General features: G+C 39.6%; 1 protein-coding gene across 1 annotated transcript in view; it reads left to right on the top strand.

The window, feature by feature from the left end:
• The window catches only part of KCNK1 (potassium two pore domain channel subfamily K member 1), a 35,825-nt gene that overhangs the window by 7,593 nt on the left and 2,939 nt on the right, over positions 1-25,293 (top strand). The window contains exon 2 of the mRNA XM_061989985.1: positions 22,696-23,091. Within this exon, the coding sequence (XP_061845969.1) occupies positions 22,696-23,091 (396 nt within the window). The remainder of the gene's footprint in view (positions 1-22,695; positions 23,092-25,293) is intronic.

Genomic DNA, 25,293 nt, shown 5'->3' on the forward strand with positions numbered 1-25,293 from the left:
TTTTTTGTTCTTTCCTTGTTTCACTTTTGCCTACTACATTATTTTAATAATCTGTGGGGGTTTTGAATAGAAGAATATTATCATCTATGGGGATTTTGCATAAAAGAATATCTTAATCCATCGGGAAATGTCAACTTCAGCTACTGCTCCAGGTTAATTATAACGTAGGCCACAAGCTGCTGAACCATATGAAAATCAGGATATTTTTTGGCATGTGTAAAAGTGGAATTTTAGAAATTTGAGAAAAATTAGGATACCTATGAGAGTTTTGATGCCTTCAGGATTAAAGAATAGCCATAAAAAGTTTCTTGGGAAGTAACTGTCTAAATTCCTGCTGTCTTTTTGGGTCTGACCTCAGCTGCGTGAATGTCTTGGTTTCAACTGGGGTAGAGTTAATTTTCTTCCTAGTAACTGCTACAGGGCTGTATTTTAGTTTTAGTATGAGAGTAGTGTTGATAACACACTGATGTTTCAGTTGTTGCTAAATAGCACTTAAGTCAAGGACTTTTCAGTTTTTCATGATTTGCCAGAAAGGAGGTGCACAAGAAGCTGTGAGGGAGCATGGCCAGGACAGCAGACCTCAACTAGCCAAAGGGATATTCCATGCTATACCGCATCATTTCCAGTATATTAACTGGGCGGAGATGGCAGAAAGGTGCAGATTGCTGCTTGGGAGTGGTCTGGGCATCAGTCCGAATGGTGAGCATCAGTTGCATTGTGCATCACTTGTCTTTTCTGGGATATTATCTGTCTTTTTGATGTATTCTCTTTCATTACTTTTACAATTTTTTTTATATAGTTTCTTACTCTAAATATGACATTTTATTTAATTCTAGTTATTAAATTTTTCTTATCTCAACCCACAAGTTTTACCTTTTTTTCCCAGTTCTCCATCCTACTGGAAGGGAGAGGAATGAGTGAGCATCCACACCGTGCTTAGTTGCTGACTGGGGTTAAACCATTACACTGAAAGCTTTATATTTGTACAAAATTCAGCTGAAGTCCTAGAGTAGTTATTGTTGGTGACCCTGAGGACTCTGGGAGAAATGAGTGAGTTTGCTTTTCCCTGAAGAGGATAGCTAAAACCTTCAACAGATTGCATTTCTTATGAGGACAAAACAGTGGCTTGGTCCTGGTTAAGATCAGAACTGAAAGGAATGAAAGGAGGAAAGCTTTTCAAGTGACTGTGCTTCAGAAAAGTGTCAGAGTAGCTTTTACAAGAGCATACGGATTCTCTCTCTTCTGGAAAGAAAAAGATACACATTCATCTTTGAAAACAGAGTATGAAAACTTCCTTGTAGGAAAAAGGGCTTGTGACTCAAAGTGGTATGCCAGCTGTCTCCAGACACTAAATGTTTACTCACTGATGCTTCCTAGGTATCACCATAGTCTGTACTCAAAACTGATTCTGTACCAGTAGCTTAAGCAGTTTCAGAAAATATCACAGCATCTTTGAGGAACTAGGGGAATGCCAATGCAGAAGCAAGATCACTTAGGCCATATTCCTGGGTAGCAGCTGAGGGAGAAGATTAGGCAGGGAAACAGGTTTTGCCAGTGGAACTAGTCAACCTAACAATCTTGAGTACAGCTCTGCTTGTGTTGGAGAAAGTGAGGCTGTACCCTCTGACAAAGCTGTGTGCTGTTTGCCAGTAGAAACTTCAGCAGCAGTTTTCCATCTTTCTGCTGAAAAGTGAGAGTCCAGACTGTTGTTATGCAGACAGGGAGTAGAGGCTTTCTGCATCTTTTTACTGTCTACTGCTACAAAGTGAAAACTTCTGGTGTAACCAGAACTTCAGTACAGAATGTTTTCAAATGTAATTTAATATCACTGCAAATACAGCTTTTGAGAGAAGAGGTACCAGGAGAACGTTTTTTTTTTTCATCTATGTTGCTACTGGTTCGTTTAGTGTTTTACACAATGGATGTATTTTCTGAAGATGTTAAAAGTAGCTCCAGAAGATAAAATGAAAAGGTTAAAATGTACCTCTGAATTTTATGCTACATGTAGCATCTGAGTACCTCATTCTGTGTCTTTCAATTATTTAAAGACTGTTTAAGTTGAATTAAGTAAATAACCACAAATTTCTTTCACAGCAGCTACTTTACAAATCTAAGAGAAATATGAGTTAGTTTAAGGCGGGGACAGGGAGGGGAGGGAACTGGACACACCGAGAATTAGGTATTGGAATTATAGGGTTAAGACATTCTTTACATGATTTGGTTTTGTGTGTATATATATATAAAAACTTGGTTCTACTAATATATGGATCTAGCTTCAGAATTCTGACTTTTGCAAAAGAAAACTCATTTCAGGCAGAACTTAGATTTTGGGACTTAGTTGTACTGGCTGGATGATATTGTTAAATGTATTATACTGAAATTATCATCAAATTAATCCCTTTCTCAACTTTACTGAAAATATAAAAGGTTAAATACTCTTCATTCAGTGTTTACAGTAAAGGTACTGCATTTAGTTGATATGGCTGTACACCATTAAAATAGCAAACAAGTTACACATTTGCTTGGGTGCATTTCCTGCAATACTGATAAAAGCTGTGTAGCAGGCTTTTCATATAGAAATATGCAATGAGACTAAAAGCAAAAGCACATGGTCTGTTGGGGAAGGGAAAATGGTCTGTCCTACAGAAAAATATGCAGCCGTGGAGTCTGCCGGGAATTCTGTCACGAGTGCACATTTACTTTTGCATCTTCTTTTCAGTAGTAAATGTGCCTTAAAGTACCAGGTGAGTATCCTGAAGCTAAACACAAAATTGCAGGAAAAAGGTGTTCTGCAACCAGGAAAAAGGAGACGACTAGCTCAGCAAGGACTGTAAAATTTACTATTGTTTCAGGAAGTTCTTCTCCCTTTCTGTGATGCACGAGGGTTAAATGCATATTAAAACTAAACAGATTTCTAAATGTGAGAAGATTTCTCAGAATTAAGAGACAAAACGGGATCCTTCGGGAGACTTAGTAGCACTGTCTGGATTGGGGCTTACTTATGTTGTTATTTTAAAGCCAGTACTGAGTTGTCTCTCGGTCCTTTACTTTCTTTGTTATTTTAAACCTACATGGCACACTATGAACACGTTTTGTTCAGTCAGACTTCTAAAATGTGATTGGCAGACTTAGACGTTACATCATGTAGTGCCAAAGTCCGGCGACAAGCTAGAGAAGATATCTTCCTTTGTTTACAGTACAGTTTGAAAAGGTGTTTGTTACTTCAGGGTTACCAAGTGTAAAAACAAGGCAAAGATTCTGATTTCACCTCCTCTCCAATAAGCTGGGATGGTGCTAATACACGGCTTTAAAGAAAACTGTAGTGGAAAAAACCTTTATGTTCAGAAAGTAGCAACATATTCAGAGATCTGCTAAAAAATGAAGTAGCTTTGATGTTTAACTCTTGGGGACTTTATTGTACAATCCTATGCATCTCTGTTTGGAAAAGGGGAAAAGGAGCCCTAAAAATTGCGTGTTGTATTTAAGGTTAATATGAGAAGGCCTTGGAATCTCTATACTGTATGTTATTTAAGTAGTTGTTTACCCAACTGCAGTCTGTATAAGAGTAGCGTAGACCTTTCCCTTTGAAGTGTACATCCTAAAGGGAATGAGAAAACCTTAAAGCAAATGGGGAGCTTCCATCTTTTGAAAGGTTTTGGAAGCTCTAGGCTGTATGATTTTTTAATGGACAATTAAATTTTAAGCACATCGTGTCTTGTTACTTATTTTCATGGCTACATTTATATTTAGTATCAGCAGTATAGCAAAAATGACTCAGACTCAGACATTGTGTTACTGTTTGAGAGTTCTAGCTATTGTAAACTGTAAGAAAAATGCACAGAAATGAATGCAAAGTGCTGTAAGTCATTTGAATGGTTAATAGTTGGCGATGAAGCTCTCTTACGTGAGGGTAAGACATTGTTTAATTTACCTGTGTGCATTGGCATGTCTGTTGAGAAATCCACACTCCCAATGTGACTTCTGGTCCACTGCTGCAACTGCAGTTGGGCAAGCAAAGAACTGTGGACACTACGTGATGCTGCATTACATGAATCTACAGTTCACATTGATAAGAAAAGAGTAAATGTAAGGGCTAACTCCTGCCTTAGTTCGTTATTGGAGTTATTATGCATTTACATTCTGCTTATCTGTGGTACAAAGATAAATATCTTCCAGTCATATCTTTCAGTGCAGCTATTTGTACAAAATGAAACCAACTGGATGTTCAGATCATGCTTTCTCGGGTAATTGCTACCTGACAGAATTTTGTATGCTGCTTCGAGGAAAATGTCATTTACACTAGAAGTTATTATAGACATGAATCTCAACCAAAGCAAAAGATAGAAACTCAATATCTCAAGCAGAAGTTTGAGTTTCAAGGTATAATTGAAGGCTAAAAGCTGTCCTTAAATGCCATGAGGGAGGTGGAGATAATTTTTCACATTTCGAAGCACCTTTTATCAGTAGATCCTGAAGCATGCGTGTACCAGGAGCTGCTTTACTGATTAGAGCACTTACATTCTGCATCTTGTGAGATTAGAGTGATGTTTCCCTATCTATTTTGCAAAAGGATAAACTAAGACAAAGAGGAAAACCAGTTGCAAACTATCATGAGAGCCATTACTGTGGTTGAGAATAGAAGCCTGTGAATTTTCTTTCAGTTCTCTGCTCCCTCTGCTCAACTGTGTTCCCATACCGTGGATGTATTTCAGCATGCTTTCATTTTCTTGCATTGCTTTTTTCTTTTCTTTTAGTAATAATTTTTCTGCTTGATAATACTAGAGGAAATTGCAGCTACTTGAGTAGGGACTGAAGAGAAGCCATATCAAACCATGCAATACATACTTCTGTATCTTCTGTGGAGGCTAAAAATATTGCCACTCCCTTCTAAGAAATTGTTCAATTGTGTACTCTGTGTAGAAAACAAACTAGACCTCAATTAATACAGCCCACATAACTTGTCAAACGTGTGAGCGGGAAGTGTGGGAAGAAGACAGTGTTTGCTTTAGCACACTGGTAACTTTCCCTACACCCAGTAAAGTGTTTCTCCAGGGCGATGTAAAACAAAATGGACTGAGTCTACCGAATAGCTCTGTGAGTGGAAGGAAGATGTCTTAGATTCCCAGATCCCACCTTGTTGTCTAACTTAATTACCTGTAGTAGGACTGCTGCCTGCTGGGTCATAACAGTAAGCCAAGTCAGTTTATCAGACTAGATGTGTTCACTTTCTGCTGGATTAGTTTGCTCTGAGTTATTGTAGTCAGGTAAACTACAGTCAACATGAGGGTGTAGACCCACATATTCAAAAGGATCTTTCTCGACAAGTTTTGCAAACTTGGCAAAAGCATGGAAAGAATAAAAAAAATGAACAAGCAAATTAAAAACAGGCCTAAGAAAGGAGCTGGCAACTTAAGAACATGTTTCCTGTAATGATAATGTATCTGACAATTACTGGCTGCCCTTTGTAAAGGAGTGTTATTTCAAGCAGGATTAAATGACAGCTAGGAAAGCTGTAAGAACAGGACTTCTCTTTGTTAATACGGGTGCCACCACTGAAGTCTTTCTGCCTAATATACCTCAGGTATACACATCTCAAGGGGAACTTTATTTTTTCCCACTGGGTAAGCAGTGGTATGTGATAAATTTCATCATCTTTGAAACTGTAAGGAATGAACACTGCCTACCATTGTGTTTAGTTACTCTAACTAGTTTACAAATTCTGATTGTTGACAATTACAGAAAACTGGATGTGTTCATATGGCCAGACACTTGCAAAGAAATTCCTGCCTTCAAAAGATGTGTTAATTTACGCATTGCTGCCCCAAGTTTTTCAGTGCTAGGCCTTTATTTTAGAGTTACCAAATATTTTACATTCCCCTTCCCTTTACGTTGAGGTCTGAGAGATGCCACTTAGAGCATCCTGCTTTCTTTAGGGAGTCAGGGGTTCCATCAATCCAGTCTTTTTCATGTTGTCCACAGTTTGAAAATCCAAGCACTGACAGGAGGGAGGATGCTGAATATGAGAAACCTTAGTATGATTCAGTCTTTAGCCTGGATGACTGCTTAGTTTTTCTGTTATGTGTACTGTCGTGACATAATGGGATTTAAGGAAATGTGACTCAAAATCATTGGGCAGTGTTGATGGTCTTTGACATAGTGGGTCCAGAAAGGTGATACGGCATTTGGAGCGTTTTTGGTGAATTATCCTACTGGTTTATTATTGCCTGTTTTCATTGTGTGCAGGGCTATCTTATTATGTCCCTGAGCGGTTGGAATGATATATTTTCACTAGCAAAATTTAAATGTAAGAATTTCTGGAAATACCAAATATCATACCAAGAGACATTTCTCAAACAAACTGAAGAGAAGTTCACAATTTAAAAATAAATTGCTGTTAATCTAAACAGACATTATAGAGTTTGAAAAGCAGACAACATTTAAGTTGCTCTGTATCTTTACATTGCTGTCTAAATGTCTTGTATCTGTAGTTTGCTTCTAAGTGCTACATTGCTATTTCTAAATAACGTCTTCTAGATAAGCAAAACTATCTACATTTTATCATCTTGTGAAGAGAAACAGTATGTGCAGTTGTGATTTAAGGTTATGATTATGCCGGGTATCCTGATTCTAGTGTAACTAATCAAATTTATGTTCCCATAATTAGCATTTGCTATGTGGAGTGTCCTAGACATGTGAATGACTCAATAGGACTAGTATATCTATAAAATTTACTTCTAGTTCAGTAAGCAAGTTCTCATAACAGTTGAAGTATTTCCCTACTGGGCCTTACAAATTAAAAGTCTATTTTGAGCATGAAATCGTGAGTATATTCAGATGGCAGAATATCATCAAACATCATATTTAGGACTGATTTAAAGTTTAAAATAAGCCATCTCATCTGAAAAAGTATCTCACCTTGGCCCTGTGTAAATATTGTCTTTTAATTTCTCTTAATTATTAAGTTGGAAATTAATATTCCAGATGGAATATGTGGCATGTAAAAGTGGAGACTGACGTACTTTGGTTCTGTGTGGTTTTAGTTAGTTGCTTTAGTGATTTTTATTTGTGTTAAATTGATTTGCTTGATGTGCTGTTGAATTCTGATGTTTCTGAAAATAGCCATTAGAACAGAAGATAGAAATAGAATTTATTTATATGCAAATGAATTATGATATCTAATTGATTTACATATGAAATATCAAAGTGTGTTACAAAGATAGGTAAGGACTATGTGTCTTCTCTGCCAAACAAGGGAGCTGATGCTGGAGCTGATGCTGGTAATTTCCCCGAGTTCCACCTGTTAAATCAGTAACAGGATTAGAAGCATAAATTCCTATTCCCCCGCTGTATCTAGTAGACAACGCTTTCTTCCATGTGAGGTTGCATTTTAATGCAGAGATGCTGCTTACAGATTTGATTTTAATACCACAGCATCAAGCAACATCATTTTTTCATGTTGTGCGATAATTCCTTACTGCTCACAATAACAATTTCATTCACTGTTTTCGTGCTCTGTATTTTCTGATGGTGCAATAAAGCAATTTTTGTTTCAGAAGTGGAAGTGGGAAGCATACAAATTTGCAGCTGGTTGTTTCTTTTTATTCTCACATGATAGGAAGAACAACTGTGGCTCATTTCAGTGCAAGAAGGGATAGCTTAGCAAGACTAGATGGGTATTCTTCACTAATTGGATATGTGATTAAAGCATTGCAGTAAGTGTCACTGCAACACGTTCAAAGCTTTTGACACATCCCAAGGTGCCCTGGGGATGGTAAGAGATGCTAATTATCAATTTTTCAGAGACCTTCCGAGTAAACTGCACCAGACTTCAAACTGAGTACAATACTATTGCACAGGTGCTGGGCTCAGCAGCAGCAGCTGTCCCGTCCCTGTGATACTCTATGCATAAACAAAGGCTAAAGTAATTGATAGAACTATTACAGGAAAAATCAGAGGAGATAGGGAGAGAGAATGTTCCAGCATGAAATAAAACCATGGTTCCAGACCTTTTGTGGAAGGAAAAAGCTCCCTCTTTTTTTACCAGTCTCTTCAGAAAGTATCCTCTGAGCTTCACTGCCATTTGATGCTAAGTGCATCCTACTGGCTAAGTGATTTTTTCCATAGGTGCAGACTGCCATATGTAAAGATGAAATCTGAAAGTATTACTTTGTAAAAGATACATCACATCTGTGTAGCAGTCCAGGTGAAAGTCACATCATGCTTTTAAGCACATTAACAAAAAAGAAATGAGAAGGTCATTATCATGGATAAACTACTGGCTAAATCTAGTCTATAATATGATTTTTCTCTTTTCTGATCTTTCTGCCAAAACATTTTTCATGTTAAGATTTTTGACCTACGTTGAATATTTAAGGATATAAATCCCAGGAAGAACTGCAGAAAGGCTTGTACCCCCTTGAGAACCTTGATGGTGTTAAAATTCTTAAGAATTTTAATGCACCTGTTTCATTGATTGCAATGTTGATCTTGATGTTCAGGGGCTTTAAAAATCCATTATTGTGGGAATGCTGCTGCAGATATGTTGCTAAACACGGTGGTGCAAAACCTTGTCTTGTTTTCTGACATTTCAGAGGACTACAAGTAAAGCTTTTCTAATAAAGGTCATTCGTATTTCTCTTTATCAAATTTCAGTTTCTGAGACTTACAGAATTTGTTCTATCAGGAAACATTCATAATAAAGTAGTCTGTTGATGAGGTCTGTACTTTGATTCAGATTTTTGACCATCTGTTGCCTAGCAGACAGGTAAACCAATAACAGAATAATTGGAATTTTCCTGTCTCAATTCTCAGAGGAACTCTCAGGAAGTCTTGCCGTACTTTTGACCCATTGGTTTGGATTTATTCATCAGACTTTTGTAATTTTTCTTATGTTTTTCAACAGGGGAAAAAAAAATATCTGAGATACCAGGGAAAATAACTGTTGAAATAAGATAAAGATTTATTTATTTATGCTAAGTATTTGCTAAAGATGTCATAAGTTTATGATTTAGATAGATATTTCTGGAAATGTGCTGTTATCAAGAGGTCTGTGTGGGGAAAAATCTCCCAAAATCAGATGGATCCTGATTTGATTGCAAGTTAATTAATGCTTGTAGGGTCTTAAGTCCAGGATAATACTAAGAGGAACCAATTTCTAGTATAAAGAATTAAGTTTTTAAAAGAAAAAAAAAACTTTTCTTAACTTAAAAAACCAGCAACAACAACAAACTCAAACACTAAATGTACAAGGGCATGTGCGTCTCTTGACTATCATCAGTGATAGAAGTAAAGCCTAAATGCTTTGGCCACAGAGGTTTAGCAACCCTCTGTGTGCTGAAGGTACTCAAGTATTTAGTCTTTGCTCCTGCCTTGAGCACAGTGTGAAGCTAGATACACTCAGGACATGAAGTCTTTAATGATACATCGCTTCAAAGGGCATGACTGAAGTTGTCAGAGCTCTCTCTGTGAGACCGCAGGTCTAGCCCACTTGAACCTCCTGATAGATTTTGCGTGTCACAAGAAAAAAAGAGCTGCTTAGTGTCTGGTTTGATAGGAGCTGTGTGGCTTGCAGCTCTCACAACATAAATGGGAAAGTTTTGCCATCTGAGGGCCTGAAGAACCTAAATTCTTCCTGCAGTGTTTGCTGTCCTGAAGGCATGTTTGTTAGCCCTGGAATGGAGTACCTGCCTCTCCTGGAGTCCTGCCACCCTTGTATTGCACATAGTAGGTCCCTTTTTGGGGGCAAGCAATATATGCCTTTGTGTAGACTGTGCTGGAAGGGTTTAACAGTTCCTGTGGGTTGGTAGTGTCTGCTTTCTTCATACATAATGTATCCAGACAGGATTAGCAAGATGCGATGTCAGGTGATGGCATGAAAGAATGCTATAGTTTTCCACTTCAAGTTATTGTCTTTCTCCTTGTTTTTCTCTGATACCTTTGTTGAGAAGAGGTAGAATTGTACCAAATGCTCATAAGTAATCATCTCAGATGTGGAAGTGAAATATTAATTTTTATACATAATCTTTTGTCTGCATTTGGTTCCTGTGCAGTGGATTCTGTTTACTGTTATGCAGCTCTAGTGCAGCGCATCCTTCTACTCCGCAGTATCTGTACTGAGCACTTCCTTATGACCCTTGTATCCCCCCATGTGGATCTTAAGTGCTGATAAAGGAATTACTTCATTGTTAGCATCACTGTTAGACAGTTGTGTTTTTCACGTACTTCATTGTCTAGTAACTACGGGTAAATCTGGCTAAAACAACAGTCACTAGAAATGGTCAAAATGTTATTGTTTGGTGGTCATTCGATATGCCAATCTGACTGTGGTCCTTACATTTAGTGTGCATTGTATGGTGCTGTGAGTAAGACATGGATGAACTTTCTGAGAAAGGAAGCATAGAGTATCTGGGTCAGAATTAGAAAATATTAGCATTTGTTTAGTTTGTCCCAGACTTATTTGTAGTTACCATTCACTTCATGGAGCGTCCTTGGATGTTATAAAGTTACCTGTGGTTCAGTTAGCCTCAGAGACTGTTAATACTGCTGTCATCCACCTTACTGAGTCATGATGGCAATTCAGAAACTGTAAGTCTTTCCTACAAAAAATCTAGAGTCTGTCAGAGAAGTGGAAATGCTTCACATATGGGGAACTGTAGTTTCTAAGGCCCTGCTGAATACAAATGCAGGACCTGATGCTAGAGAAGTGCTGTTAATTTCTATTTCAAAATCTGAAGGCAGCTGAAGCCTGCCAGATTTCTTGGCACTGCAGTAGTGTTTTGGTTCAAATCAAGAGTGCACTGCTGAAACAAGTCTCCAGATCATTCCCACTTCCCACTTGTGGTTCACACTTGTGGAACATTTTTGGAGTGTGCCAATTGGACTTCTTTTTGATTTAACAACCTTGAAGAGGCACTCTTGGAGAGCAGTGAAGTGCAGCACCGCTGTTAACTGAGCATCCAGTCTTTTCAAACAGAGTAGGGCAAATCTGAAGTTAACCCTGGCATTATAATGATGAGTTTAGATCCATGCTAACAAGTATTCCCCTCTATGGATCCACATTTACTGTGCTGCAGTACTAATGTAAGCAAGGTGACTATGGAATTCTTATTTGTTCCTCATTTATTTTAATCTGTTGCTATACTTTACATTCCAATAGTCAAAATAATTGGTTCTTGGCAGGAATTGGCAGATACTTGCTCCTTTAAGTAATATGATCAAATGCTGCTTTTTTTCATCAGGTGGGATTTTTTAGAATAAGATCTCAGCTCCTGTTGCAACCAAACTATTTTAATGTTTTAAAGGATTAGTCTTACCAAGAAACTCAACAACACAATAACATTTTCTTCATCCTGACAGTTTGTAGTTTCTCCCACTGCCTCTGTGGGATGTGAAGAGAATCAAAAATGATCACTTTTTAAATGGAAAATTACTGTCTAGAAGTATGTAATTTCCAGAGGTCCCCCTGCAGCTTTTCTCTTGCTGATCAAAGTGACAGCAGGATACTTAAACTGCTTTATGTTTTGTCACTCAAATTTGATTGCTAAATGTTTTTAACATGCATCTTTTTATTGGTGTTTGTGGATTGTGAGAGCAGCTAACACAGGTGGAGCAAAGAAAAGCTGTTCTTCATCAGTCTTCAAGAACGTGTGGGTTTTTCCCTAGTTTGAAAAGACAAACTTATCTTTTAATCTCTACATTAGAGAAGAATATTTACATAATGTGTATGAACTTTAAGAAATATATAGAAGGTTATTTGTGCTTTATTGTCTTTTTTCCTGAATATTTAAGATGACAACAATTCCTCCTGCTGTGTTATTGATACAGAAAAAAGCACAAGTAGAAAAACATCCTCAGGCCACAACATTAATTTTTGCACCTCCTATATCTCACCTTTAGGTATAAAAGATGCACAGCAACCTTAGTTTAGTACAGAGTACAGAAATTTCTTCTCAAACAGACAGTTCTCCAGCATCAGCAGCTGGGTTGGAACAAAGGCAGCAACCATCTTTTAATGTATTTCCAAGCTGGAAAGAAAAAGAATATTGCTTGGAGATCCTAGAAATAGGTTAATGGTAAACATGAATAATGCAAGGATTTCTGTGCCATTTTTTATAATTTTGGAATTACAAATGGCAAACTCCCAGGAGAAGAGGACAGCATGTATTACTCTAGAAAATTGTAAGTGGACTTATGATAGAATAAAAGATACAGGAGCTCTTGGTACAAATGAATTGTACTGTCTTTTTTTCTGTATCTAAGAAAATAGGCACTCAATGTATGGTTTTATTCTGGTCCCAATATTTAAACTAACCTGAAAAGACCTAACGCACTTTTAATTTTCCTTGCATAATTAATAGTCAAAGGAGAGCCAGCAACATGTCCCAGTGGCAAATGGCATCCTGGGCTGCATTCAGAGCACTGCCAAGCAGGTCATGGGAGGTGATCCTTCCCTCTCCTCGTTATTGATGAGGCCACACCTGCAGTGCTGCGTGCAGGTCTGGCTTCCCTAGTATAAAAATGATGGCTTGGGTTTTGGGTTTAGATGTTGTTAAGAGCCAGCTAAATTACTCCTACAACCTTATTACTAAACTAATTGTATTCAAAGCCATTTCAGCCTTTCTTGGGGCAGCAAGTGACATTTGTAAGCTGATTATACAAACATGTTCCTTTCCAAGGCAACTCCAAACCTAGCGAGCAGGACACTGATTTTGAGGAATTAAGGGTCCTTGGCTTTGATAACTAATGGCAGTAGAGGACAGCCTTGGAAGGAACTGGAACTCTGTATGGTCAGGACATATATGCAAATCAGCGTGTTGGAATCTGCTGTTTTGGGAGAAGTCCATTGACACTAAAAATTAACAAACCAATTCTATTCTGAGAAGTGATTTGGTGAGAAATCATTATGTAGAAGATTTAATTCTCTTGGTTAATTGAGTTATTTAAATGTGAGTTTAGCACTTTTATTCTAGTGAGGCTTGAGGGATATATATTTAAGCGCTCTGGAATAGCATCATGCTAAATCATGTCAGCTGGAAGTTTAAATCACACTTACTGTGTGCTGTGCGAGGATGAACCTACTGAATGTTTTCCTCAGTGGCAAAGCTGGGTGAAGAGTTTCCTGCCACACTCTTTATCACCTCCCTAGTTACCGTGGTGCAACTTTTTAAAGATTGCTCTGTAAACTCATATTAGTGAAATGAACAAGGTTTCAAACAAATCTCCTCCTCATTTTCTCTCTTTTTTATTTAAACCTAGATAATTTCATCAGTTCAGCTTGCAGCACCTCTTCCTCTTCTCTCCTCCAGTGCACACAAACTAGTTCATTAGCTCAACTGAGGAGGAAGCAAAATGTAACACCTAAATAGATTTCCTTTGCTTAAAAGTGCCTATCATGGTGGAATGTTTCCTCCTCCTTTTTGCTATATAGGGTAGCTTATCTCAGCCTGGCTGGAAGTCAAAGTTCTTGATTTTTATCTGACAAAACTGTGTTGGTGAACTTTTAATTTTTACTCCTTTAAAACACATTTCTCTGTTTTAATACTTGATTTTAATGGTATTGCTGTGTCTTAAACCTCTTACTATGAGTTCTGAAATGTCTTTTCTAGCAGCAGAATGCTACTGCTTTGCATGATTTTAGCCATGGACCAGATTTCATGTCTGTTTACAATCCTTTACATTCTTCTTTTCTCTCTATATTTCATGGAAGAAAGACGTATGCCCAGTGATATGCTGAAAGGCTGGTTAACTGCCTATCAGCCATATTTAAAGCTGGTCCTACCCAGTGCACACCCTATAGAAGCAGAAAAAGCTAAATACCTTTTCTGAAATTATTTGATTCTGAGCAGATGCTTTGACATAATACAGCATATACAGTATCTTTTTTCTAATTTCCTTCATTACATATAGTAGGTGACCTTTTGCCTGCAAATGTATGGCCCAGTCAAGTGCTCTGCTTTACATAAACTTCCTAATCATCTACTTCAATCATAATGCTGTTGGTTTGAACTCTGTAGGGCAAGTTTATGATCACTTTGATTGCTGCTTTGCTCATCCTTACAGTAGAAAAAAATCCTCAAGACTTGTGATCTGTCTTATCACGAGTCTACCGTCACCTGACTTTTTTTTTTTTTTAGAAGATAATAGACCAGTTATAAATAAGGATATTTCACTGTTAAAGACAGTGGAAAATGTCAAAGATTTTTTTAAAAAGGAGTGTAGAAATTATGTAAATATTATCACTGACCTTCATCATGATCATATTCCAGTGACTCATGTTACGCTTGGGAAGAATGAATGATTTTTGCATAACTTCAATACATAGCACATGATTAATTTTATCTATTGGGGCATTTTGAGAGTATGAGCAGAATTAGAGGGCTGGCTCCTCTTCAGAGACACTGCTGCAAAACAGTAAAGCAATAAACACGATTGTCATGGTATGCTGTCCCATTGGGATTGGATGTTATGACCGCCATTTGAATGAGTGCATCCAGGATGTGCTGTAGATGACCCCTTCCCCACCCTGAGAAGTTCCCTGGTGCCACATAGAATCATGAAGTGGAAGGATTGGAAGGGACCTTTAGAAATCATCTGGTCCAACCCCTCTGCAGAAGCAGGTTCACGTGGATCAGGTCACATAGGAACATGTCCAGGCGGGTCTTGAAGACCTCCAAGGAAGGAGACTCCACAACCCCTCTGGGCAGCCTGTGCCAGGGCTTCCTCACCTTCACAGCAAAATAGTTTCTTCTTATGTTTACATAGAACTTTTTGTGTTCCAGCTTCATCCCATTACCCCTTGTCCTGTTGCTAGCTACTATAGAAAAAAGGGATGTCCCAACCTCCCAACACCCACCATTTAGATATTTATGTAAATGTTAATAAGATCTCCCCTCAGTCTCCTCTTCTCCAGACTAAACAGCCCCAGTTCCTGCAGTCTTTCCTCGTATGAAAGATGTTCCAGTCCCCTGATCATCTTGGTGCCCTGCGCTGGACTCTCTCCAGCACTTCCCTGTCCCTCTTGAGCTGAAGAGCCCAGAACTGGATATAGAACTTCAGATGAGGCCTCACCAGGGCAAAGTAGAGGGAGAGAAGAACCTCCTTCGACCTGCTGGCCACACTCTTCTTGATGCATCCCAGGATGCCATTGGCCTTCTTGGACCCGAGGGCACATTGCTGGCTCATGGTTAGTTTATTATCAACCAGGACTCCCAGGTCTCTCCCTGCAGAGCTGCTCTTCAGCAGTTCGACCCCCAGCCTGTACTGCTTAATGGGGTTGTTCCCCCCAAGATGCAGGACTCTGCACTTGTCCTTGTTGAACCTCATGAGGTTCCTCTCTGCCCAACTCTCAAGCCGGTCGAGATCCCGCTGAATGGCAGCACAGCCTTCTGGGGAATCAGCCAGTCCTCCCAGTTTGGTGTCATCAGTCAACTTGCTGAGGGTCCACTCTGTCCCCTCATCCAGGTCATTGATGAAGATGTTGAATGAAACTGGTCCTAGAACACATCCCTGTCAAACTCCACTGGCCACAGACCTCCAACTCGATTCAGTGCCATTGATCAGCACCCTCTGGGCTCTGTCATTCCGCCAGCTCTCGATTCACCTCATTGTCCACTCATCCAAGCCACACTGCTTGAGCTTTCTGATGAGGATGTTTTGGGAGACAGTGTCAAAAGCCTTGCTGAAGCCAAGGTAGATGACATCCACTGCTCTCCCCTCATCTAGCCAGCCGGTTATGCCCTCATAGAAGGATATCAGGTTGGTCAAACTGGATTTCCCCTTGGTGAATCCATGTTGACTCCCCCTGATAACTATCTTTTCCTTCATATATTTAGTGATAGCATTCAGGATGAGTTGTTCCATCATCTTTCCAGGGATGGAGGTGAGGCTGACTGGCCTGTAGTTTCCTGGGTCATCCTTCCTGCCCTTTTTGAAGACTGGAGTGACATTGACCTTTCTCCAGTCTTCAAGCATCTCACCTGTCCTCCGAGATTGTTCAAAAATGATGGAGAGAGGCTTAGCAATCACATCAGCCAGCTCCCTCAGCGCTCTAGGATGCATCCCATCAGGACCCACTGGCTTATGAGCCTTAGGCTTGGCCAACAAGTCTTTAACCTCTTCCTCTTCCACCCAGGGCAAGTCCTCTGCTGTCCTGTCTATCCTGTTACCCTTACTGGACTGGGCTTCCCGAGGGCCAGCCTTGGCTGTAAACACTGAAGCAAAGAAGGCATTCAGTACTTCGGCCTTCTCTGCATCCTCGGTCACCAGGGCACCGTCTGTGTTTAGCAGCAGGCCCTCATTCCCCATCATCATCCTTCTACTGCTGATGTACTTGAAAAATGCCTTATTACTGTCCTTAACTTCCCTGGCTAAATGTAATTCTAGAAGGGCTCTAGCCTTCCTAGCTGCACCCCTACATGCCCTGGCAATGTTCCTATACTCTTCCCAAGAAGCCAGCTCCTGTTTCCACCTCTCATAGATGGCTGCTTTCTGCCTGAGTTGTCCCAGCAGATCCTTGCTCATCCATGGAGGCCTCCTACCTCCCTTTCCTCCTTTCTTGCGCACTGGGACACACTGATCCTGGGCTTGGAGGAACTGGTGCTTGAAGATTGACCAGCTCTCATGGGCACTTCTATCTTCTAGAATCATATCCCATGAGATCCGTCAAAGATCTTCAAAGTAGATCTTTGAAGAGGCCAAAGTCGGCTCGCCTGAAATCCAGGGTCACAGTCCTGCTTTGTGTCCTGCCTCTTCCACACAGGATCTTGAACTCTACCATCTCATGGTCGCTGTAACTGAGGTTGCCTCTGACCTTCACATCCCCAGCCAGGCCCTCCTTATTTGTCAGTACCAGGTCCAGCAGCACACCGCTCCTTGTTCACCTGCGACTGGAAGTTGTTGTCAGCAGTCTGTTGGAACCTCCTGCACTATATGTGCTCAGCTGTGGCTATCCCAGCAAGTATCAGGGTGGTTGCCCCATGAGGACCAGGGATTGTGATCATGAGGCAGCTCTCAGCTGTTCACAGAAGGCCTCATCCACTTTCTCCTCATGGCCTGAAGCAAACTCCCATAACAATATCACCTGCCTTGCCCTGCCCTGCCCATTAATTTTTACCCATAAGCACTCTACCCGCTCCTCATCCCACCCAAGCACAGTTTGGTACACATTGATTGCTCCCTCGCATAGAGAGCAACTCCGTCTCCATGTATTGTTAGTCTGTCCATAGGGCTGCTGGTGTTGCAGTAGGTCACCTGGGGTTAGGGGTCCCCAAGGAGCAGTGGCTTGATTAAACATGTGGTAGGAAAGAGGGAAAAGAACAACTGACAGAAGAAAACAGATGACACAAAACCATTGGCTGTTTAAGTCATGAAGGGAGAGGAATGACCTTTAATGCTGTCATTGGTGTCCTCATTCATCAGACCAGCCCATGACAGTGGTCATGGACAGACAATGTCCTGAGGGGTAAGAAAAATAGCTGCAGCCTGCTTGCACAACCATTTACCCCAGAGACTGGGGGAAACTTTGAGGTCTGTGACATCTCACCTGGTGTCAGATCCATTTATAAGATCCACCTTTCGGGAGAGCCTGTGAGGACTTCTGTGTGGAAGTCCAGGCTGAGATATGCAGATTCTGCACAATGCAGCTTTTTCCCACCCCTGCACTCTGCTACTAAATGCTAAATTCAAGATCCTGAAAGACCTGTAAGAAGGCCACTGTTTTTTAACAGCGAGCAATTAGAAGATCAAGGAGCTGCAGGAGCAACTCAACTATGAAGAGAGAAAGCAGTGATGATACAGAACTACTTAAATTGGTCAAAGTGGTGTCAGAGAAGGGTGAAGGGAGTAAACACCCAGTGCCAACAAGTGCCAAGCTAACATAGGGTGGAAAAGTAGTGTGAAACACTCGTAAGCACTGCAGGATTTGACATAAACTTTTACGAGTTGGATGCTGTTGTAAGCTGCGTAGAGGCTCTGGCAAAGTGTGACAGCATATAAAAATATGTCTTAAGCTGAGATACAAGGATCTGTTCTAACATAGATCTCTGTGAAGTGATCTAACAGGAAAAATTAGAAACAAGTAAGACAGAAAATACCTAGAAGAGGAACTTGCACAAGAGGGATACACGCCACTGAGAAGTAAAGTCATGACCAAGCTTCTTTAGAAAGATATAAAGCAAAAGGTTAACTCAAAAGACAGTGAAGGGAAGAGTAAATATTTTATTGAACACAAGATTGACCTATATAACTCAGCACCAGGATCAATGTAGAAAAATTCAAGGATTTTTTTATTAAATAAGTACTTCTGTAGACTATGATGGCATTTAAAGTTACATCAGAACAGATAAAGACATTTTGTATATTCATGTAAAGTTACAAAAGTAGAAGTTGTTGTAATTTTTTTTCTTTTTGTTGTACAAGGCATTTATAGAAGGTAAGTGCCTTTTAAGGAGAAAAACCCCATATGTGTGAACAGAATTGAAACCCAACTGTCTACATCTTGTGGGGTTTTGTTCTTTGTAAGATGAATCAAATATGGCCTGTCTCGAGACACTGAGCTAGGTGGAACATTGATCTTATTTAATTGGGTGAATCCTGCTGGTCTAGCAAGTGTGTTTTTCTGTGAGGTTTTTTGACAGAATGGTACCTCTAAGCTATGAATAGACAATAGATAGGATTACCTTGTAATATCCTTTTCTCTCTGGTGTCACTTGGCTTCTGAGTTTGGGGAGGTTATCCGAGGGTTTGGTTTTTCCAAAGGTCAGTGCTTTTAAAATGAGTGATAGTTATCTGATATTTGCATAATATATATGGCAGTACAGTATTAAGTATGTCTTGTCTGTCTTCATAATCAATAATACAGTTATCAAATATGCTACATGTGCAATTTAATTCTATTCACCCATAGGAAATTCCTTGATGGAATAAAGAAATGTCTTTGTAAGTAGTCCCCTTTTTGTGAGCATCCTTTTCTCACACAAAAAAGCGTATGTTAGGGTTGCAATTGAATGTGATAGTTTTCACTTAAAAGGGCAAATTGGCACACTTTTTGTTATCTTATTTATGGAGAACTAGCATGTGCTAGGCACTTTACGGAGAGATTATAGAAAGGAATTTCCCTGAAGAGCCTGCAGTACAAAGAAGATACAAACAGGTGCAGAGATGGGAGGCAATATAGCCCAAGTGTCTGAAAGACGTGGAGTATCTCCTGCCTCAGATCTGCAGTTTTCTCTCCCTTAATATATGGCTGCATTTGTCTTTTAATGACTTTTTTACAGTGATGACTAAGATAGCAGGTATTTTTAGGAAAAGTCACATAAAAAAGAAATTCATACTTGGAAGAATGATGGATATTTTTCCTCTGCACTTGCCATAGCCTCAGAAATAGTGACTGTTTTAGCTCAAGTTTTTCAGTGTAATCATTCCCAAGCAGTGAGTCTGTATCCTGAGCAGTAAGCAAAGCTTCGTCACTCATCTGTTGCTTTTGGAAGATGTCATTCTCTTACTGTTGCTGGCTGAGTGGAGCATATATTCCCTCCTAAGTCTCAAACTACTGTCAATGCTCTTCAGTATTATAGTTCCTGTAATTGTTAGCAACTGAGGAATAGATACACAGTCCCCTCAGCTATCCCTTAAGTAATGCAGCGTCACCAGAGCAGACCTTAGAAGGTAGCATGTTCTTCAGGAACCTCACCTGATTCTGTGATTTGGGAAAATTTCTGTAAAACCATACAGGCTACTCTGAGCACCCAGTATCAATACAACCTTCTTGTAAACTTTCCTACAGTAAAGTCTTTAATTGTTCTACACTTTGAGTGTGGGTACATACTGTGTAGCACCTGGAAGAATAATATCTGTCCCTCAGAAGGAATTCTGAGAAGTATTGAAGAGGTAACAGAGCCCCTTCTCACCAAGAAAGCAGCTGATTGCTACCTTGTTCAACACAGAGGCTGTACTCTGCATAATGACAAACATGTTGGATTTTTTTTCTACACGATACAGATGTTTAGGTTCAAATTAGTGAAAGCTTGGATTTATTGTACAGTGCAGACATACATTAAATTTAGGAACCTGGAGATTGCAAGGGACTTTTTAGGTCTGCAAGCTCAACTTCTGCTTCTCATGCCTCATGATACTGCACTGTTGATAGTCACCAGGCTTCATTAGGCTCCATTTTAAACATGGCAGGGTTCTCTCTGAAGTACTGAAAGGGAACGGCTGCTCCAAAACTCTTCTCTGAAGCTTAGAAACATTTTTCTAATTTCTAGACTAAATGTATTCATGCCTCATCAAAGCTGTTCGTTTGTGTAGCAATATTATTCTTCATCTGAAGCATTTCTTTTCCCTTGGTAATACTTGTATCCTGATGCATTAACAGGGAGGTGCTATATCTCTTTTCAGCCTCCATTCCAGCTCTGCTGAGGAAGCTAACCACTTTCATATTCCTTTCACAAAATGATCTCTATTCCCCTCTATTCATTAATTTTTCTCTGCTCATCTTGCAGTGTGAATTTAATTCTTTAAGTGTGGATATACAGAATGAGGTAGATTAGTCCAGATGAGGTCTGTTCTATTCTGCTTTGCTGATGACACCTTGATGTCATGGAGCATTGACATTGCCTTTTTAATGTGTTTGGGTCAGTTTTAGACATCCTATGATCTACTCAAAACACATATATTTCTACTCTTCCAAATTTCTTATTGATTGTCTCTCATGAAATACATTCAGGAAAACTAAGCAGCTGGGGCTGGTCCTCATATGGTTATGAGAAAGGGAAATAGAGAAAACAGGGTAGGAGAAAGTCACAGGAGTTGTTCTTTGGAGGTTGTTTTGATGCTTGTGCTGTTCAACGTATTCATAAGTGACCTGGAAGAGGGAGATAACAAAGTTGCTAAGACACAAAATTATTTAAGGCAGTAAGGATGATGGAAGAGGCTTGATGTCAGTTTCTTGGCCCTGGATACCTCCGAGGGGCACAATCCAGGGATTCTGATAGACAGGGCCAAGAAAGTGACAGCTCAGTGGTAGCCAGAAATGCCAGTCAAATGCCCACTGTTATTAGGGATGAAGTAGAACACAAAGTGAGAAATTACCTCTGCAGTTTCATAGATCTGATTCACCTGCATGTGGTGTGCTCTGTGCAATTCCCATTCTCTTATCTCAAAGCAGATAAAGCAGAGAGTGAGCCAGGAAAAAAAGCCAGTAATTAATACAGTTTTTCTGGGGTTCAAAAGACTGAGCTTGGGTAAATTATTCATAATGTCATTAAAATTCAGATACAACTGAAGTTTCCTGTCAGGTTAGCTAACACAGACACACTGCACCTCGTGTGTTTCTTCTCACAGACTTTGTACGTTGTAATGATAAGACATTTTGCCTACCTTTCGTTGTCTGGAAGTGTCTCTCTGCATCTTAAATAAGAACATTTCGTTTTCTTACCCTGCTGGGAAACTTAAAAGAGAAATGCTTCTGCTGTTAAAATCATTAATATAGAGGGGAAATCTCTTGCATTCACGTAAAATCTGAAGGGGCTTGCAGAGCAACCAGTCCCACAGTGGAGAGGCAGCCAGTTCTCAGAAGCCCTCAAGGAATATCTGCCTGATACTGTACTGCACTGAGCAGGCTGGGTGAGTACAGAGTGAGGCCAGTTCAGAGGAAGTGGCATGACGCTGTACACACTGGGTTCTGCCTGGGCTCCTCAGGATAACTACTTCTGAGCACTAATGTAACCCAAATGAGATGGCAGATTTGGAGCTACAGAATTATTAGATCCTGTCTGTGCTTGCTTGGTTTGATATCAGTGTCCGAAGTAGATTTCAAGAGATTTCCTCTTCCTTGCTGCAGTGCAAACAAAAAGCTCATTTTTTGGTTGGCAAACAGAAGAAAGCATTCCTGGTTTATTCTGGATTTACTGTTCTTTTCTGAGCCTATGTTTTGCATTTAGAACCAAGCTGTCTGGCAGAGTGTGCTTTGGCAGCATAGCTGCCTGTGCTGTGTACAAGTATAATTGCACACGCCTGTGGAATTGAGATTGCTGGCTATGGTCAGCCTCTACACCAGTGAATACACTCCTGCACTCTGCACATATCACTATTGGTACTTCTAGTGTGTAAGTGACTAGGCAAAAATACAGTCACAGTGGTTAGATCTCGGGAGTTTTGATCTGAAAATGTCTGTCCTGCTTTTAGATAGCTTTGAGGAAGCCTAGAAGTATATAGCTTGAAATGATAGTTATAATACTTCTGTGTAATATAAATGATTTTCACAAAAACTTTTAGAGTGTTTTGCTACAAAGTAGATGTAGGAATGTTTTTCTGAAGTATGGATTATTCCACTTGACAAGGTGAGTAAAAAGTTACATCCCTTTGTAAAACTAAACAAAAAAGGTTAGTAGGAAAACACAGAATAAAACATAGGATTGCTGGCCTAAGTTCCCGTTCCTGGCTAGGCATTACATCCTTTTCCAAAATAAACATTTTTACAAGTGTGTTTACAATTTTGAGATATAATTCTTTGTACTAATTACCTACTTGTTGCTAATACTTAGGCTTAAAGCAAGCCTTTAAACGGCATTTGTCAAAAAGAGCACAATTCAGAATTGGAATAGTGTGGGTTTTTTCCTCACACAGTACAGCTAATACGAAATCTGTACATGAGCTCCCATCTGTAGCTCAACCTATGCCTCCTCTGCTTTGTTGCAGGTTATGGACACACAGTGCCTTTGTCTGATGGAGGAAAGGCCTTCTGCATCATCTACTCAGTCATCGGGATCCCATTTACGCTGCTTTTCCTGACGGCCGTGGTGCAGCGCATCATTGTATATGTCACCAGGCGGCCTGTACTGTATTTCCACATTCGCTGGGGCTTCTCCAAGCAGATCGTTGCAATCATCCATGCTATAGTCCTTGGATTCATCACTGTCTCCTGTTTCTTCTTAATCCCAGCAGCAATATTTTCTGTTCTGGAAGATGACTGGAATTTTTTGGAGTCTTTTTACTTTTGTTTCATTTCCTTGAGCACCATTGGCCTCGGAGACTATGTGCCAGGAGAAGGCTACAATCAAAAATTCAGAGAGCTTTATAAAATTGGAATTACATGTAAGTGTCCAACTAGCCAGCTAAATAAAAGGCTTTTTATTAAAAAACACAAATAATCAACCTTTCCCTCTCTGTTCTGTGAATGGTATTTGTTTAGTGAGCTGTCAGCTAGCCAACTGGGCATTGTAGGTAGCTGTGCAAAGAGGAGACCTTCAAATTAGGACAAATTTTTTATTTTAGAAAGAAGCTAAAACCAGAATTCCGTTGTGCTAAACCACAGCTACTTACTCTGTTGTTAATAATAGAAGGAAATCATAGAATGGTAGGGGTTGGAAAGGGACCTTTAGAGATCATCTAGTCCAACCCCCCTGCAGAAGCAGGTTCACCTGGATCAGATCGCATAGGAACATGTCCAGGCAGGTCTTGAAGACCTCCAAGGAAGGAGACTCCACAACCCCGCTGGGCAGCCTGTTCCACTCAGCATCTTAGGTTAAGATTTCAATGCATCAGAGAGCCAAGAAGATGAGTCTTGTAACTTAACTTCATCTCCTAAGGTGAGATGACAGGTGGACAGAGATAAATCATGGTGCAACATGAAATGAGGCAGAATGGCAAAGTTTTTTGAGTCCAGTTTAACAGAAGGTATCTGAAGCTGTCACTGGTGCATACCAGCTGTCAAAGATAGAGTGAGATGATAGCAAAGCAAATGTTAATGTTATTTAATGACACAGATGAGGGGCACAGTAATCAGTGATTTGAGCAAAGTAGAGCTGCAGAAATTGTGTTGGCATTCTGGATGAGTGTGTGCTGAGGGCAGCTATCTCCAATGTCAGTGTTTTGAAGAATCCGAGTTTCTGATATGGCTTCAATTTGCTCAGTCCTGGTTTGTCAGAGGCACCAGTTAAGATGTGAATGACCAAACCAAACCTTTCCTCTCTGGTCCATTTCTTAGACTGGTGTGCATTTATCTGTGCTTTTATGTATGAGTCAGCAATCTTCATGTAGGAAAGGTATCAGTTAACTTGGTTTTGTGGTTTATCTAAAGAAAGATCAGGGCTTGAATTTTCATCCCTTGAACAGCCAGCAAGGCATTTTCTTTTTTTCTCCTGCCAGGCCTATTGTAATTGAAGGAAATTTCCCCTTCTACCTATCATGTTTATCTTACCAGTGGTAGCTTTTAATTATTACCCTGCTGATCTACAGAGCTGATTGGGGGATGCTAAATGATTAAGTCAACAGAGAAAGTGATGCATAGTAAATTCCTTGTAAAAAATCTAGCTGTTCTGAAAATTGGAAGAAAACTTCATGGCTCAGATTATCTTTTTTTCAGACTTTGGAACGCTTAGCAAATAAATTGCAGGAAATACTAAAATGAAAAAAAGTGGCTTTTAGGCAAAGTTGGGACATTAGAATATTACGTTTCAACAGTTTTTAAGGTCATAACTTGTAAATGACTCTTTTTCCTTTCATGTGAACAATTCAAGGAACCAAACAATGTATAAAATGTCTTCTCTTGCTGAACCTCAATTTTCTTCAAGAAGAGTTTTGGAAGAAGAGTTTTTAGGAGACTTCAAGTCCTGTTCTAAATCAAGTCGTGATAGGCTAGACTGAGTTTCAGAGATAATTACAGAACTCTAAGTGCAGTTTTATAGATGCCTTTTAGTTGGTATAGCTTTGTCACTTTGTCTTAATGCATAGTTACCATTTGATGTCATGAGATAAAGCTAAAATGTCATTCATAAAGTGTAGCTGTAGTGCTGATTTAGATCAGTACCTGGCATTGCAGTATTGATTTAATGATGTTCCTGGAAGGAAAAATAGTTATTGCAAGGGAATAATTTGTAACTACAGGTGAAATATTTATGCCATTATGTGACAGAACAGTGACCACATCTAGATTATAATAATTGATCTCTGTTTGTTATTTCAGCATGTTTAATGCCCAGCCTTTGGTGAGCATTTTTGTGCTAATAATTATACACTTCCACTCAATTTACTCCTTGAAATGATAAAATATTCAAGTAGTCATGCTCGTCATTAAATTGTAATGTTCAGTACCAGGAATCTAATGAAATATTGAGGTTTAAGAAATGCTCATTTTAACACCTTCCCTCAAATTCTAGATGCATCTATTTGGAAGGAAGAAAAAAAGAGTGAAGTGGGCTGTTAAGCATAAAAAAAATGCCATTTCCAAAAGTCACAGCCTAGGAGAGCTGACTACTACCTTTAAAAATCAAAGTCAGTACATCACCAAAGTCATCA

The sequence above is a fragment of the Colius striatus genome, chromosome 2 (assembly GCF_028858725.1).
Source record: "Colius striatus isolate bColStr4 chromosome 2, bColStr4.1.hap1, whole genome shotgun sequence".
Taxonomy (NCBI): Eukaryota; Metazoa; Chordata; class Aves; order Coliiformes; family Coliidae; genus Colius; species Colius striatus.